The 18785-nt window shown below is 40.0% G+C and overlaps 1 protein-coding gene across 1 annotated transcript in view; it reads left to right on the top strand.

Moving 5' to 3' along the window:
* The first annotated feature begins 764 nt into the window (after positions 1-764).
* LOC122881830 (glutamate receptor ionotropic, kainate 3) overlaps positions 765-18785 on the top strand; it is a 95133-nt gene continuing 77112 nt past the window's right edge. Inside the window, exon 1 of the mRNA XM_044208469.1 lies at positions 765-3456. Coding sequence (XP_044064404.1) covers positions 3342-3456 — 115 coding nt within the window. The 5' untranslated portion in view covers positions 765-3341. The remainder of the gene's footprint in view (positions 3457-18785) is intronic.

Below are 18785 nucleotides of genomic sequence, written 5' to 3'. Positions count from 1 at the left end.
ATATTTCAAACAGTGGTGGAAAGTAACTAAGTACATTTAAGTATTGTACTGAACTTGCTTAGATTTTGAGGTACTTGACTTGTATTAGACTATTTGGTGCTACTTTTTACTTCAACACCAACACATTTCAGATGGAAAGATTGTACTATTTACTCCACTATATTTATCTGACAGCTGGAGTAAATACTTTCTTTTTAGATTAAGATTTTACATTAAAAACATTGGATAAGTCTATAGAAATATGATTCATTGTTATATATTAAATACGTGTTCAGTCTTTTGGCTTGTGATCCTTACATGGGGAAATGTTTCAGAAGTCTATGAGTTGTTAGCAGTTCCAACAGAGACATTTCTCCTCTAACCTTGTCAAATAGTTTAATTTAACTGTTTGAGGCTCAAAAGGGTCAAATTAGCCAATATTTTAAAAAAGCAACAATAATAATAAAAAATTAATCAGATTTGTGTAGCAGAATGTTTTTTTTTTGTCTTTGCTCTCCCATTAATAATCTCACAACCCCTCAGATTGATCTTGTGACCCTTTGGGGGGCAGGCCCTAGACTGGGAACCACTGGACTAAACTATCAAACTATATACAAAATAGTTAAAGCTAGCTCCATCTCACCCACCTACAACAGTAAAGTACTACTTACACATCATTGCATCAGTAATAATAATCTAATAATGTATTATATAATAAAATAACACTCACAGGAGCCATTTTCTGCAAAATTAATAATTTTACTGTTGATACTTCAAGAGCATTTCACTTATTTTGTACTTTTACTTAAGTAGGAATTTGAATGCAGGATTTTTACTTGTATTGGACTACTTTTGCTTTGTTGCATTAGCGCTTTTACATAAGTAAAGGATCTGAATACTTCTTCCAATACTGATTTCAGACTTTGTGTACAACATAAGATGGATGATGTGGAAGTGGGAGACACCAACAGTGCTCTAGTCTCTTCTAATAATCCTCCTGGCTCCACTTAGCTCCTACTGTCAAAGTGCATTTCTACTATTTCTTGTTAGGGCAGGAGACATTGTAACATATGGCACTTCTTACAATAACATGGAGTGAACAGGAGACAAAACTGATGGCTACATGAAGATTTAATGCCAACTGCTGTAAGAAACAATTAAAATCCAGTTTGCTTCAAAAGCTATTCAAAATGTAGAAATTTAACTGAGATACTACATCTTCACATTTCCTCTCTTTGTGTCACAGTGGGAACTCTCCTGCTCCAGGGCCAGACTCCGTCCTGTTATCAGCCCAGGTGATTGAGAGCAGAGACAGACCACCATCTCTCTATAGAGGGCACCCACAGACCCAGAATGTCTTGTTTGCTAGAGCTGTGTACATTTTGTATTTGAAAGAGCAGCAAGTCAATGAATCTCGATAATGCGAGAGCTGGGCCACATAACTCACGTTGATAGTCCTTACATTGTGCCAAGAGGCAATAAATCTGCTCTGGGAGACATGAATATGCAGTGGCAGTCAGTCTGGCTTGTTCTTGCTTGCATGCCCCCTGATGCACAGTTTATTCCTCTCCCCCATTCCAAACAGAAAAATAAAACCAATGAGCCGCAGCACTATCTCATCAACAGTGTTCTATTAAGCACAAAGAAATGTAGCAGTGCATTTTTCAAAATATGCTTAAAAACAGCAAATTATTAATATAAAAAATTGCCATTTGTAGTGTTGGCTTATTAGGAATATAAAATGTAAAATATCTACCATAATTATCATTACTATTTATAATGTCAAATGGGTTTATATTTTTCCAGGAAATATCTATCTGCCTGTCTGTCTATCTATCTATCAGCATATTAAAAATGCCTCTAGATCTAAAACGTGATTAAGTAACCCAGAAAGTATTTTCATTAAAGAGTTAAAAATTAATCCTAGAGGCTGCAGCTTTCATCCTTCCAAAGTTAATTTCAGCCTTTTGATGACGCTAGAAGTTTGAGTTATCTGTTTTATGCATAAAACACTTACTGAAATCTGTACCATAAACAGGTAATTCAATACTTTCAGCCCGGCTTTGCCTCCTCCACTGCAGTGGTGAGAGAGACATGAGCAACACTCTCTATGTGATTGTATACGTAACCTGCAGCTTATATTTGACGGCTCTTTGTAAGGCATGAAAAATGGACAGCCAGATAGGCACCAGGCAGTTAAGGGAGTTTAATATACTCTTTGACACAGACAGAACGTCTCAAATAACAACGATAAGAAGCCTGCTTTGTCAATGGCCCAATCCTCAGCTGACACTTATTTCACTTATGCAAATAAATCATTCCATTCACAATACTGTAGGCAGCCGGGGAGTTTCCATCTTCTTCGCTTGGGGGCAAAGAAAAAAAATCTCAGTGCAGTAAATAAGAAATCTGTATCTCTAACATTCCTGGAAACATAAAATCTCATGATATAAAATATGAAGAAATTAACGGATAACATACTGCACGTGTATACAACAACTGGAAAAGTAGAGAACTGGGTCATTATTCGGATCCCTCTGACCTCCGTAAAATACTTCTTGGACATAGTTGACAAGTATGCGTAACGACGCGCGCCTCTAGTGGCACCGTGGAAGGAGGGTCGTCAGACGCACGCAGATGCACGGCTTTCTGCACTACCTTCATCTAGCACAAACTTGCAGATTTATAAAATGAACACTGTGTAACAAAGAGCCTTTTTGAACAGATTTGGACGTTCAATAACTAGCCTCGTGCCATCACGGTGCGCAACTGGAGAGAAGCGTCGCGGAGCGGCTTTTCCACCTTCTCAAAGTATCTCTGTGTTACAGGAACAGTTTCCATGACTGGAATTAGGGACTGGAGTGTTTAAACTGCAATAAGCATTTTCTGAATGTCTGAAGTGCGTTCAAATTCCTCAGCACACATCGTGTAACGCTTTTCTCTGTTTGTCTTTCGGGCGAAAAAATCGTTCGAGGCGACCCAAAGTTCCGCAGGCGCAGTTCTCCTCCTCCACAGCGGTGCGGGAGTCTGGCTCGGCTGTTGCCGTGGTACTTGCCAGTAGACAGTAGCATCGGCGGTAGGAGGGGATACAGAGACTCCTGCAGGCTACTTGTAGCAGCCTGCGTTCGCAGGTGTATCACTGATCCGCCTGTGAGGGACTGGGGCTTCATCCCGATCGAGCCGCTCTCAGACTTGTGAGTAACAGAAAAAAAAACCCTGAGAGAATGTTGCACCAAGTACAATGAGCGCAATTTTGTCGCAGACCCCAAAATCCATATATGCTCCGTCGAATTCAGTTTTGATGAGCAATTCTGAGTCGTCTTTGGAATTTTAAAAAAAGTGGATCCCGCGACTTTACAACCATGCGAAATACTTGGCTGTCTCCCCGGAGTGCGATTTGGGAATACTGGACATCGCTGATTGCATGTCTCTTTTGGATTCAGTACTCTTACGGGATGCCTCATGTTATCCGAATAGGTAAGTTGCCCACATTTACACACACACGTTTGTATTATAACCTTGAAAGTTACTCCTTATTCCGCCCATTTCAGTGCGGGTCCTCATCCGTGCGTTCACAGCGACAGCGGTTAGTTTTTGGAGTAAATGAGCAGTCCCTTTCATCCTACCGTTCGCCTCATTCGGGTTGTGTATGAATTTTCATTCTACTAAAACGAGGGGCAACAGTATGCAATAAGAGAGTAGTGCATTATTGCAGAGATCGCCTATAAATTTGACGATGCCTTCTCCACTCAGAGACCATGCAATGAAATATTGTGGGTTAGTGTGACCTCTATGTACTCTACTTTGTCTGTTCCATTTTCTGCAGCCAGCATGTTGAGTCACCAGCTAAATTCAGGCTCATTGCCATGCCTTCTGGAAGTAAGTTTTAGCTTTTAAGGACAGTCTGTTAAAAGCTACAGTATGAAATATACCATCAGGAAGTTTAAAACAATGTCACAATTTATTCAGGGGAGGTAAGTATGGTTTTATCTGATCTTATATTATATTATCACTGCAAACAAAACACACACACACACACACACACACACACACACAGTAGGCCATGCAAAAAGCAGTCTTATTCTGTTCAAAGTTGCCTTCCTCCTTCCTCCTCATCTTTCATATGTGAGACTCAAAAAGAAGAAGCAGGGTTTGTGCTGGCGTTGTCCTTTTTCCAATCATTTACTGAGGAACAATGTGAGAATTGTCATTCGGAGGCTGGCGACGCGATGAAACATTTTACGCCGCCAAGAGACAGGAACAGAATGAAGATCAATACGTTTTTTTGTCACGAGGCAAATCGTTTTTGACATTTGGCAGAGTGCCATGCAGGACAATTACTTCAAATGGCATTGGCCCACATTAAAATACCACTACAACAGCCTGCGTGCAGGCAGGGAGTGAATGCATCTTAATGGCATGGAGCTTTTTGTCTTCGAGGTATAAATTATGGGTTAAAGTGTATGAATGTTACACAACTGCATATTCTATATTCCAGTACTCTATGGCCTTTCCAAACCAGTTGTCTTTTGTATTACATATCTGCAAATCACCGCTCTGATTTTTAATACATAATTCCTGTCAAGCTCAGTGGGTGGTCACTGAAAAGCCACATTAATTCAAATTAAAGTTAATAGACTTTAACATAGACATAGACATTTTACAGCTCTGTAACCTGAAGTGAATGCTGTCAAGCAAAATGAGAGATGTAACAGAAACACACAGAATAAAGTCTAAGACTGTAGAACAATGTGAAGTGCTGAGCATCATATGCAGCTGTCAGGCAGGCCCAGGATGTCCCTGTGATTGACTGATACACTCTGAGGAGCCATGACTTCTCTGACATTGCTGTGTATGGACTTTGGTGATGTCTCAGAAACTGCATAAATCCTTAAAGCTCTCTTTCTACTGATCTGAACTGAAATCGTTTGGTCAAAGGGACACTTTTCCTCCTTTTTTTAAACTGTGGCAGCAGCTCAAATGAAGACCTGAAATAGACTTGACAGGCTTTGTTTTTAAAAAATGTCAAAGTGCTGAGACAAATTTACCTTGAAATGTGCTACAGTCACACTATTGCTTTTTATAGAATCTATCACTGCTTGCGGTGCAGGAGCAGTTTGTTTTTTTGTGTGTTCCTGAGATTGTATTTTGACAAGCTGAGGAGAGGGACATGCAAGAGAAGGTTTGCCTCAGTGCCAAAAGAAAAAAATAATAATTCAAAAGGCTTACGTCTTCATATGATCTTTTGAAACGAGTGTTTAGGTACCACGGCCATGTGTGTATCCCTTTTATTTTGTCCACTTGAAAAATAGGCCTGTGTGAAAATAACAAGCAATACAAAGGAATTTTCTATATAATCGTACTTACAAAATTTAATTTTATCAGTTTTAATAGTGAATAAGCTTGAGGGTGTGCATAAAATATGCAATATGTGCGTATGTATTATTGCAGACATACTGTAGTATTCTCTGTGAGAGGATGTTAGTATTCACACTGATGATTATGTGAGGGATGAGCGCTTTTTTGAGTGGGTGTGTAGTGGACCTTTCTTGTCCCCCTTTTTTTAGTAATTTAGGACTTGGTGTGCAACTGTGTTTGCTTTGTGTCACAGCCACCCTGCTAAAACCAACAGAGGGCTCTCTTATAGTCAGTGCACGGTGGCCAAAGTCGCGCCTCAGTACTGGTTACCAACACAAACCAACCAGTGAAAATCACAGAGGTAAGTGGTGGTATTTGAGCACGGCGCTCTCTGTCTGTGCTGTGTCTGCCCTTGGTTAGGTGGCTTGTGCAGTTCTCCAAGTACACCATCTGGGTAATGGTGGGCATCCAAGGTAGAGTTGTTGCCATTGATTTTAGTGCTTTTACAGTGCATCACTCTAAGTTGAGGCCAGATGGTTGCTCCGTCTCATTCTGAAGCTTCTGTTTGTTGGAGGGAATAAAAGACTACTCCTCCTGTATTTGTCCTCTTACACGCTGTGCTTCTCTTTAGTCTCCCTCCGCCTGCCTTTCGTAATTTTGTTTTTCTTCCTGACATGTTTTGCAACCTCTCATCTCATCTAGGAACTGTTTCAGTTGATAATGCGACACTGTTATAATAAAGACGAAAGTGCTGGAGGATGTGGATGTGAGCTTTCTCTCAGATGATAGCGTGTGTCTGTAGATAATTCGTATGTTTGCCAACATGGAAATAAGACGTATATATTAAAGCAGTACACTACAAACAGTATACATGTGATAGTTGCTTTTTGTGCTTTGTTCTGTAACCCCAGTGAGTAGCATTCTTTATGAACAATTCATTAAATTCTTTACATACATTGCTTTCTTCTCCATTAGTTAGGGATTGCCCAATTTGGAAATTTGATCAGATGAAAATATATTCATAGTGTACACGTATTTAACATATCTATTGTTAAGGGATACAGTAATGACAGACTATTATACGTTTTCTCTTTTATCTATGGATTGATGAAACTAATTCATCATGTGTTGTCTCTTTTCTCTCTCAGTGAGGTATAACTGCCTGACAGGGATTTATTGAATAATCAATTACTTTATCTACCTAATACTTAAAGCACTTAATCAGTGCCAGTTAATCAATCTCCCTCTTGATTTCATGTTGATTTCATTTCCTTAGCTCCTCGCTCTGCCCCTAGAACACCTGGTCACATACATTTGTCATTTAGCTTCCCTAAAATCCTTTGGGCTTACTGCAGACTTAATTATTGTGTGTGAAACTGCCTGAACATTTAAATGTAAGCTGACAAATGTCCAGCACTTGAAGCTGTATGCAGTGTGACCACTCATAAGCTTCAGTGGGATAAATCGGGGGTTTGTGGTCACCACTTTGGTCTGCACACACAGAGCCACTTCAGAGGCTTGTCTTTATCCCCAGACCAGCAGGGAGAGACTGAGAAGTTGTCATGTGATTCATTCTTCTAGCGAGCTACAGAGAGTGCACTCTCCACTTGCATGCTCCCCGAGATCCTCCTTGTCGGGGTTTGTGAAAATGTCTCATCTAAAATGACTCAGATATATTTCAAGAGACTGCGAAAAGCTGTAATGGTACTTTGCAATTCTACTTTTAACAAAGTAAAACCCAAAAGGGTGTTTGAATTGAGAATTACCCACATGAGGATGGTATGGTTGGCAAAGACAGGGAAGAGGACGACATTTAAAAAAGTGTTTGGTGATGAAACAATGGAGAGATGTTGCATCAAAAGTTGTATCAAATTAAGATGGCCATCAGTTGCTGAGTGGAAATGAATATTTCATTTTCATCTAAATTTAATCTCCCCCTAGACAGAGGGAGGAAGCAGGGAGAAGCCTGCTGGTGGAGGCTTGGGGCTGGGGAGTTGTCGTGGTGAATATGAACAAAGGCTGGTAGAGGTCACAGAAGAATTGGATACAGGGAGAAGCTTCTTTGATGTGTAATTCCATTATCTGTTAGCGAAAGCAGAGATTGAAGGGAGAGGAATACAACGGTTGTTTTACCTGCGCTAACACACTCCCCTTCATCCACTTGTATAAACATGGGCGGATAAGTGAACTGCAAAAGAAATAGCAGAGGCCTATTTTCTGTCTCTTACACTCTCTGGTATCTGTATCTTAGTTTACACACACACACACACACACACACACACACAATATAAAGCCATACTCCATCCACAACATTTTCCAAAACATATGTCTGGTCTCACTGGGCCTCTTGTACACAATCCAATTCCATTCTCTCTGTCAGCACACTCGCGGCTCGTCATTAGCTTCAATCTCGCTGATGAGAAACGGCAGATGTTCGTTTTGTTGAGCAGAGGGCTGAATGTGCTGTCTTCTGTACTTGCCTGTGATCCTGTTTAGATGCATTAGAAAGGAACATTCTACTTCCACAAACAAATATGTGCTCCAGGCGCGCTATAGTCTCTTTTCTGAAGCACAGAGCCTGTTTTTAAGTTGAGTCAGAAAATCCAGTCAACATGTAATAAACGCACTGTGTGAGTCCAAGACAATGTGTATTAAATAAACAGTGTGTTTATGTCTCAGACAAGGTGTAATAAATGTGTAATACTCTGAAATGTGCTCGTAATGTGTCTGATCACGAACACTAACAAGACTTAACTGCGTCAAGGAAGTGCAGGTACTTAGCTCCTTGTTCAGTCACACATAATAATGATCATCCAATAATCCAAGCCACTAGGGGCTAATAGAGCGGATCTACCAACCAGTAAGATAATCCTGTGACACAGCAGGGCCCTATCTAGCCCCAGCTAGGTTAGCCTAACCGCTGCTAACACACCAGATGGTGTTTTCATATCGTACTACAAAGTGGGTGCTCTGCAGTGAAAGGTCTGCTACAAGCATATGCTTCTGATGCCTATTGAAATAAATACGGTGCTGAGTTCCTTATGGCTATAGATGTCATCTTTTTCATTCAAGAAATGAGGAAATATATATATGGTAGATAATGTTTTGCAGATTTACAAAACAGAGATTTAACAATTACAAAAAAACATAACTTTTATTTACCCTTAGTGCTATAAAGACAAGTTTCATGTGCTTTGGTTTTGAGATATTGCCTCTGAGATTTCTACTTCCAACACAGTACAATGAAGGTGAATGGAATTTTGTTTGTGAGGCTCACAGCATTGAAAAGAAGAAGTTCCAATGAAAACTGTACACAGAGATTATCGTGGTCTTGACTCTGGAAAGACACAATGCTTTAGAATTTTTTTAAATGTAATTTTTTAATGCTGTGAGCACCAAGAACAAAATTGCTTTTGCCTCATTTGTATTGGGGCATGGAGACAAAAATCTCATGAAAAGACACTAATATCTTTATTTATATAGCACTTTATAAAAACACAAAGTCAGCATAGTATTTCACAGGCTTAAGATGAGAGAATGCAGTGAAACTAAAACAATAAGAAAATTACAATATACAAAACAAGAAGGACATAAAATTAATATAGAAAAAATTTAAATAGCAAAGGGAAGGAAAGGGAGGAAACTAAAATAAATTACATAAAACAGAACAAGTAAGATTCACAAGTGTATCAAATGCCTTCCACAGTTTTGGGCTGTAGTAACTGAAAGCTCACCCCCCGAATTGTAGGGATGGCTTGTTAGTTGGTGAGCTGGCTGGAACAAATCTTCCGATCAAATGGCTGAGGTGAACACTAAAAGAAGAATCTTAAAATAAATTATAAAAGACACAGTACATCTCAAAACGTGGGAAAATAAAAATGACCTGCATTGCTCGATACCATTAGGTAAGTAAAAAAAAAATTAGCTTTTTTTTGTAATTTGGTTGAAGCGACCCTTTAAACATCTTCACACAACTCAACATAGACACATTCATCAGGAACAACAGCCTGACTGATTTGGTCCACAATCTACCTGAGTCCCCCTGCAGGCCCCTCAGGGACTCAAAGTCATTATAGCAGGACGTGTGCTTTTTGGATTTGACAGTGTTTTGAAATTCATTGCATGTCAATGTTAGCTATTTCCCTGTGAATGTTTCTGTACCAAGGCAATGAATCAAATTTCATGCTTGAGCCATTTGTCTTTATTATGTGCCCTTGTCCTTTCCATTTGACTCTCCCATCTCAGCCCTCCTCGGGGCTCTGCTGGAAAAGTCGAATAACATCAAAACAGTTTGAGAACAAAGCTTGATCATGGGGCATTTTGCTCTCAGGGTCACACTAGCAATATAAAATAGTTAATTGGAATGATCTTGTTGGAGGTAATTTGGTGATTATTTTTTACATTTCAGCACGGGGAGCAATTTGTCTTCACTTTTCCAGACACACTGTACTGTATACGTTGGAAAACTGCACACACACCATAGGCACACAAAGTACTGCAGCAAAAGACAGAGGGAGGGAGAAAGAGTGAGGGTGGTTACGTAGATGAAGCTAGGGGACTCTTATTTAGCTTGTTAATTAGCTTGAACCTTTTGATCCCAATTTTAAAACCCGCCACGTTGCAATGCTGGCGCCTTTTGTGTGTTGCCCCAAGCCAGATAAAACTAAGCTTTATTCCTGTGCCTTTCAAACACCATGGCATTCACCGAAGCAGTATTAGCTTTGCTTCCCCTCCCTGCGTTGTGTCCTTATCTATTCCCAGACGCTCTGTGTAAACTTGGTTACCTCTGACACCTCAGTTACATATTGATACGCACATGCATTACAATAACAAGACCTTTTCTTCTCACTGCTTTAGAGCCATCAGGAATTGACAGTGGAGGTATCAGCCGCAATGCACAGGTTTAACTCCTATTTAACTTGGGCTAAGAACAATGAATGGAGGGTGACACCATTTCATTCTGCCCTTTTAATCAAGCTCTCATTGTTATAAATGTCAGGTCTTGGTTGTGTGATTCCCTCAAATTGCTGTTCCATGAAATGTGTGTGCATGAGTGCGTGTTTAGGAGAGGGTGAGAGTGAGAGAAAGAGAGGAAGTGTGAGTATGTGCATGACAAGGGGATGTATAAGGGGAGTTGGCATAGAATCCCTGGAGCGCAGGAGTAGAGCAGGAGTTACTAATCAACTGTGAGAGAGTAGGCTCGAGAAGACTCACCCTCTATTTTTCCCCCAGAGAGAAAGAGAAGGAACAGATAAGACAAACCTCTTCAGGCCAAAACCACTACCAATGAATGGCTATCACCAAAAATATCAGGGGGGAAACAGACATCCTTTCCTCCACATTCTGCCTCACACTTCTTTTTTCCCCCTCTATCCCCGCAGTAAGAAATGCGAGGACGACCGCAGGAAGTGCATAAGACTCTGGGGTTACCTCTCTAGCCCCTGTGCTCATCCCTCCACTGATGGATAGCTAGGAGGTTGAAAGCCAGTGTGAATTTAGTTAACACAGCCAATACTCAAAAGATTGCACTCAGCACTTGCGCTGTGTGCAGGCAAGACAATCTGGGATGGTCCCTCCTGTCTCAGCGAATGTTTTAGCGGCTGCCGATCTACTGTCCAGGTTGCCCCCAGAGAGCAGTGTGGTAAACCGCAAAATGTTCCCCTGTGACTCATCTGAGTACAGCTTGTCTGCATGTGACCAGCTTCAGATATATGGCACAAGACAGAGATTATCACTGACAGGGAAGGGGAGAGGAGGGGAGATTGTGGGTGGTTTGAAACTGGCAGCACATTTTAGTAAAGCTATTAGTGATGCTTGTATGAATTAGGGCCTTTAATGTAAAGCCAGAAAAGGTTGTAACTAACTGTCCCACAGGTTTTCACCCTTTCAGATGAGGTTTGAGAATTTGAGATGGCTGTCATAGTAACCAAAGCTCACGTAGTTGGCAAACTAAAATGTGATTGGAGGAGATTATAGCGTGTGATTAGTCTATCATCTAAGCAGCAGGTTTTTTTTTTTTGTCAAATCAATTCTCTATCACAGAGTTAATGAAAAATTAAGCTTCTGATTGTTTTGTTCCTAAATCATGTTTTCCAGTCTCAAGTGCTTCTGTTTCTTCACTTCTAGCCTCAAGTGTATTTTCCTTCTTTCAGTGATCAGTCTTGTTGTTTGCTGTTTTTATGTATTTTTTTTACATTGTCACTGCACCACCTTCAATTTACACTTAGTTACATTGGATTAATAAGTTCATTATTTTCTCATAATTTTGAAATTCATAATAGCTCACAAATGTGAGCTATTAGTTAATGTATTTAACCATAAATTAAATGTATGTGTTAAATTTATGGATTTGTGTACCTACATTGTTTTCCAGATATTAAGAAATACAATCTGCCACCATCCCCTTTTCCTTGTCCTCCATAGAATTCACTACGTTAGTTGATCAAAATTCACAGGTCAAAACTTTAGATGCAACAAATCAGAGGGAAAAAGAAAATGCAACTTCATATAATCCCCCCTTTCAACCAGCAGAGCTGTGTTTTTACTCGTCCAGAGAAATAAAGGAGAATTAATTCCATGAAAGCTGGCTAATTTCTGAGTAAAACCGGGCAACCTATGAGCTATGCTCCTAATTGCTTTTCACCAAGAGTGAAAATAATATCATGAAATTTTCCTGCACCAAAATAATCTGCAATCAGCAAGTATTATCGGGTTTGATGAAAAGGATCAATTGAAGTAATGCTGCAATAATCATATGCAAATTTAATGAGACATCTGCAGTGTATTAGGCTGATTATTTTCATTGGTAAAGCAAACAATGCATGTCCTTGCCTGCCATATTAGTCAGAAATCCCATAAAACATTAACATTAGATATCATCGGGGGTCTTTAAAAACACATTTACAATATCTATCTACAGTATTTTCGACATGCAGGATATTTAACGTCTGTACCAGTCAACTGTGGTAGGGTGTGTGGGTATTTGCAAAACCTTAGCCTCATGTCTTGTAATAAATGCTAAATGTAATTTTAGGTAAAACAAAAATGTAAAACAAAGTCTTCTGTGAGTCAAAACAACTTCACTGTAATTATATGTCTAGACTTACAAATCTATTAAGAACATTTAGAGTGCAACACAGTTTAGAAATGGCAATATTCTAAATGTCTTGAAAGGTCTATTAGAAATGTAACAAACTGTAGGTAAGTGGGAGTAAGGTTTCCGGCAAATAAGGACATCTATAACTATCAGTAACTAGTACCCACATATATTCTCTTCTGCTTTCGTTTAAACAACCAAATTGCTGTTCACTCTTTTGCTCTAGACTTTTTGAGCGTGTTTTTTTATTTACACCAAGGAGCTTTTGTTAGCTTGATTGGTACTTGGAGAAATTTATAACCATCAGAACACTGACCACATTTAAAATAATTGGCATCATGCTGGCATCACAGAATTAATGCTCAGTTAATGTCCTGCTCAGCCTCCTTCTGCACTGTTCACATATGGATCGCCTGTCTGCCAGAGGGGTAATTACTTCAAATGTGGTTAGGACGATTCCTACTGTACAGAGAACACAGGCTACACAGCATAAAAAACAGCAATCTCATAATGAAGCAATTTAAAATAGGGCTGAAATAATTAATCAATTAATCGATCAGTCAGTCAAAAGAAAATGTTTTTTTTTGTTTTGTTTTTTACATTAATTCAGTAAAAATACCAAATGCTGGCTTTTGGTTACTATGCATCTTACAACTGGCATCTGACATATATTTTAGCATTTTATACATGAAGAAAATTATAGTAAAATAATTGACAAAAGAAAAGAAATCAACATGCTAATCAATGATAAAGCTAATTGTTAATTGCAGCCCTAATTTAAAATTAAAGTAGAGAGTTTGATACAGAATCCACCACAAAGACTTGGAAATAGAGATTATTATATTGTAAGGATTCAGATTGTTAGATGTGCATATGTCCCTTTTACCCAGCATGGTGGAAAATACGAGATTTAACCACACAAGAAGTAGGGATGACTTTAAAAAAGAATATTATCTTTTCTTCTTCTATCAGGGCCTTTAGGAGACCAATGGACAATCAGCAAGGTTTGTGAGCTGGATTTCCAGTCTGTAATGATGGCTGGCTCAAGCCCAGACAGATCAGAGACCTCATGTTCTTTGTCAATATTCTGCCTAAACATTGGAGGACAGCACGAGATGAGCCTGGTGTGTGTGTGTGTATGTGCTCTTCTGAGTGGGGCCTATTAGTGTAGGGAGCCTCTCCAGCCACTGTCAAACTTAAAACAGAGGACAGGAGGAGGTATTACCTCCAATTACGTGCTGTGGTGCATCTGTGAAGTCTGAGTACTATCAAGCTGCCGGGCTGTCAGACTTTTGTCTGTTTATTAATTAAGTTTTGTTTCTCATTATACATATCATGGTGATAGAAAAGGAGCCCCCTTTTCCCCATTTCTTGTCTCCTTCTTTTATAACCCATCTTCCCATCCTTGAAAAAAGAAATAACCATTTATTTGAAGTCGTGTTCTTTTAAGAGGGTAAAAGATAAGCTTTTGTTTGGGTTTCATTCACTTGCTCTTCCTCTTTTCTTACCAGACAGAAGATGTGACTATGCTAACATATGCTCATTGTGTTAATCCCTTGCCAGGGTAAAATGAGAACGCCCTTCTCTCACCTTTCTTGACCCCTACCCCTTCTGTCTCCTCAGTGCACTGTATTACAAGACTTACATTTCAATTTGCAAGCCCAATCACAAGGATCTTATGAGCTGCTGGTTGGAAAGCAATTGAGCCTCATTCAATCTGTTCCCCTCATGTTTCCAATCCATTTATGATTATTTAAAGATATGAAATGGCTTGAATAAACCACTTGCAGAACCAAAAGTTTTTTCTTTCTTTTTCTTTTCTTTTGTCTCTTTTTCACACTTCATTTGATTGCATCTACCAGCCACCTTTGCCTCCATCCATTGCTTCCCTGGTCATCTGTGCACCTTGATTTGAGAGTCGAAGGTGGGGGGTGGGGGTGGAAATAACAGCACATGGAAATGGGCTGGTGATTGCCTTCCTCCCAGCGTGGTGATGGAGGGCTTGAGTGATCGCGCCCCTCAAGCCCCTCCTTGGTGGTTGATTAGCTGTGGAGCCCTGGAGCTCCGGAGTGACACACTGGCTCATCAGACCTCGCTCAGCCTGTCAGGGACCCCCTTGATTGCATGGTGCTTCATAATTGTCCCCCATTTTGCTTCAGTGTCCGATGTGCTGCCATCTCATCTTCAGGTCAGAGAATGTGCCACACAATGCTCGACTTTTCCTTTTGCTTTTAAGAACGTACACACTTGAAATGTTTCCACATGAAAGGGATGTGTCATAGAAATTTCATCCATCTGAGAGATTCGAATTACTAACAAGTAATGCTCTGCAAGACATTCAATGCATAGTATTCATCAAACAGCTCAACTAGTCTTAAAACGTGTCATCTCTAGGTCTAAAATGATCTCTCAGTCACAATGTACAATGAATGGAAAATGAAAAGGCCCATTACAGATGCTGGTCAAAAGAATGCCATGTTAAAATAATGCATATTGAATTGTGTAGATGCAAGGTTGAACTGAACTGGTGGCTGCAGAAATGCAGGACAACATTTATGTCAAGGAGCGCTTCTTCTTTCTCCCTCTCTCTGTCTGCTAGCACCAGCAGCTGCAAATGGGCCCGGTGTAATGTCTTTTTTAGTAAGGCAATTGGAAGAGAATTGCCATCATGGCATTTATAATCATTGAGTTGGTAGACATGATTTAAAGTTAAAGTAGTCAGAATGGAGAACTCTAAGGGCTCTGGCCCGGGTTACTGATTCATATAACTTATGTGGGTGAACTGCCTGAGGTGTGGAACTCATCAAATCATAAACTGTATTAATTATTTTATGTCCTGGCACCAGCCTCTGGTGACACTTGAATTTCTTAAAGTTTAGACTGGTGCTGACATTAGTTTGAAGCAAGTCTTTGGAGAGGTGTTTGCAGAGTGTAGAAGCCGGAATTGTCGACAGCTTCCTCCAACAATCCACATCCAGCTCCTTGGTTTTGCTGACCTTCAGTAACAGGCTGTTGGTCTTGCACCATAGTGATAGGTCTGCCACCTCTTCCAGGTAGGCCTTCTCATCATTGTTGGTGATCCATCCTATCACTACTGTGTCATCAGCAAGCTTGATGATGGAGTTGGAGCTGTTCCTGACCACACAGTCATGTGTTTACAGGGAGTACAACAGGGGGCTAAGTACACAACCTTGGGGTGTACTTATGTTATGCTATATTATGATGAGGGCCTTGGACGTGTGCCTGCCACCCTTACCATGATAGTTCTGGCATTCAGGAAGTCCAGGCACACGGTGTGGTGTTTAGTCCCAGGTCCATCAATGTCCTGTTACATATGAGTCATAGCATGTTTTTAGTGTCTTCGAATGCAAAAGGCTGGAATGGAAAGACACCTGTGTCTTGGCTCAGCACAACGGAGCCACTCTGCTTCACGTGCATAGGACAGAAGCCCTGTCTCAGGCATTCTGGTTAAGCTTTCAATTGATCCCTCTTTTTTGCCCCTGGTGAAAGGCCCAGCAGGTCTGCCATGTCCACAAATAACTGTAAGGCTTTTACACTCACCAGATAGTTGAGATGACCTCCAGTCACTCAGCAGCTGCTTTTCACTCAACAAAGACACATGAAATGACATTCATGTGTCTTGCCATTCCATGTTTTCAAGGCACACACAGCACCTACGGAGTAAAACTTCAAATGTAAAAGACGAGGTCCACGTTTTGTAGAAAAACTTGCCCGCTGTTTGTGATGTGTGCAATTGCATTTAACTGCATGCCAGCTTTTATCTTATTTTCTATGGAAAAGGTGGTGACTGCAGCCACAGGCTTATCCATGTCCAGACTTTTTACTCACCAAATAGGCTTTTTCCTGTTGTCAAGCTTTGGATAAAATCACTCACTAGTGTTTGTTGATGTGTTTTCAGCAGTAAAAGCATGGTATTCGATGGCTTACTTTTGCACTGGCGTTTTCTCGCTCCTCTGGCTTTGTGTAATCTTCTATCTACATTGGCACATTTGCTGTATTCACCCATTACAGTTTCAGTGATTTCACCTGCTACATGTTTACTAGACTTTGAGCATAAAACATGACTTTTCCTTTGTGTTTCTTTGATAGAGATTATAGTGTCACAGCTCTCAAATGAAATATGACTCAATGTCAGCCTTGTACAGGCTGATAGACTTTACAGTGCTGGAGGAGACTTGTATTAAGAAGTAAATCCACCATCATATTCAGCACAAGCATTTACATAAGAGGCAGAGGGCTGTAACAGATGAGTGGCTTGTCGTAACATTACACATTTGTTCAGTCAAGAAATGAGTCAAGGTGTTCACGGTGCGTCAAAAGGTAAGCCTCAGAGAAAAGATTGGGTTTGTCAAGGGTAACTGAAGAGTGCTTTAACCAGAGTAAAAATGACACGTTGGTTTATACCAGCTCTCTTTGGGTGTCTGTGTTTGTATCTGTCTGGGTGTGCAACAGAAAGATAATGAAGATACAGTAAGTGATTTTTGCATAAACTGGCTGTGGAACTTGAATATTTTATATTTTCTTTTTATTAGTCAAATGATTTAGGGCATGGCAAAGATGCATGGGAATCAATTTAACAGCTTTTTGTTTGATTTTGTTGCCCTTTTCATACCTACCTCTTTGTGTAACATATCTGAACATTGTGTGTGCTGTTTAATTGGCAGGGGAAGCATCAGCGCACACCTTCATGATATCAGGGCTCCTGATGATTCTGATGAAAATCTTTTGACAGCTGAAACATTTTTACTCTTGCTGCTAAAACTCAGTATTGCCTATACGGCATCCATTATTCTCAGGGCACAGTCAGAATTACTCTGCTCATACGGAGACAGATACATGTCAAGGTGTTTTGAGCACAGTGAGGTTAAGAGGTGAAAGTTGAGCTTGAGTGTGTTTACAACTGCTGATAAAGCTAAGCCTCTGCACATTTTGTTTGAACAGTCAAGCAAATTGAGGGTAAACTTTTACCTTAAGTGCCCCACATTGTGAAGTGTTGACCAAAGGGAATGAGGGAAACACATGGGAAACCTGCAAATACAAATAAGACAAGCGCTGCCTTTTGCACTTTATCAAATACCGGGACAGAAGAGCAGTGTTCACAGAGCTTTATCACATCAACAAGGGTCAGCATCTCTTCTGGTCTGCATTGGTGAACAATACTAAATAAAGTTGGGTATTGAAAATTGGCTTCCAGTTTTTAAGAACTGGAGATTCATTAACAAACATGCTTTTTGTTATTTTGATTCCTTTTAGAGTATGGCGGTTCATCATCATGAAGAAGCTTGGTGATATAGTGACTACTTGCAGGTCATGCAGTAGCTACTGTTGGTTGTGGCTAGGGTTGCGTCATAATGGATTTAAAAAGTAAAGCTTTATTGCTGTTGCTTCTCAATTGGCAGAGCAGGTTTATATAAAATTGGATGGTGCGTAATAGCTGATATGATTGCTTGATTTTGCATTTTGGACTCTCCAGTTCTGTCTATTCCCTCAAAAAGGTAAGCACACAATTTACAGTTTGTCAACTGCTCAAATTCACATGTCAAACTTGATGCTACATGAAAGCACTGCGCAAATTTACTTTGCCACCACGAACAAATCCACTGAGACATTGAGATTAATTGATTTTGGAATTTGGGGAAGCCCTAAGAGGTGTTTCTTACCTTAGTAACATGTTTTATGTTTTCATGCAAACTGCAGTAAGTGGGACATGTCACTTGCACATCAACAAATCAGCTCACTGTGGGCGTTGCTGTTATATCATTCCTCTTATTTGGATGTATTTTATACGAACTGATGCGTAAACAGTTACTAACATTGATGCATTAACACATGCTCAACTGCATCAGACCTCATTACAACTCTGAGCAGAGCTGTAATGAGAGATGCGAAAATATTAAGTTTGCTTCCTCCAGAAATGTTGCCTGACTGTTGACAGGTATTAGTAGGCATTTGGTCAAGATATGATAGGGGAATCACAAAATATCTTGTTATTTATGTCAAATGGTCAGCTCAAAATATATGTGTACGTGTACATTTCGGTTTCTTTTATGGCTCAAAAACAATTCCATAAGAATCAGCAATCAGTACAAACTGGAAGTGATTATGCATGGTAAGAGGTGACGCTTAGCTTGGTAACATGTTGGATATTTGACGTTTTTGCCTAAATTGATTCATAAATGCGAAAATACAAATGATACCCAGCCCTGATTGGGAGGTTTTTCACCTACTGATGGAACAGGATGAAACAAGACTTCTCCAAGTCCAATGTCCACCCTCCTTTATGGGCAGAATAATGTGTAATACCTTGCAAAGCTGCACACCGTCCTGGTAA

This window comes from Siniperca chuatsi, linkage group LG9 (assembly GCF_020085105.1).
Source record: "Siniperca chuatsi isolate FFG_IHB_CAS linkage group LG9, ASM2008510v1, whole genome shotgun sequence".
NCBI lineage: Eukaryota > Metazoa > Chordata > Actinopteri > Centrarchiformes > Sinipercidae > Siniperca > Siniperca chuatsi.
This window is presented reverse-complemented; position numbering and strand designations above follow the sequence as displayed.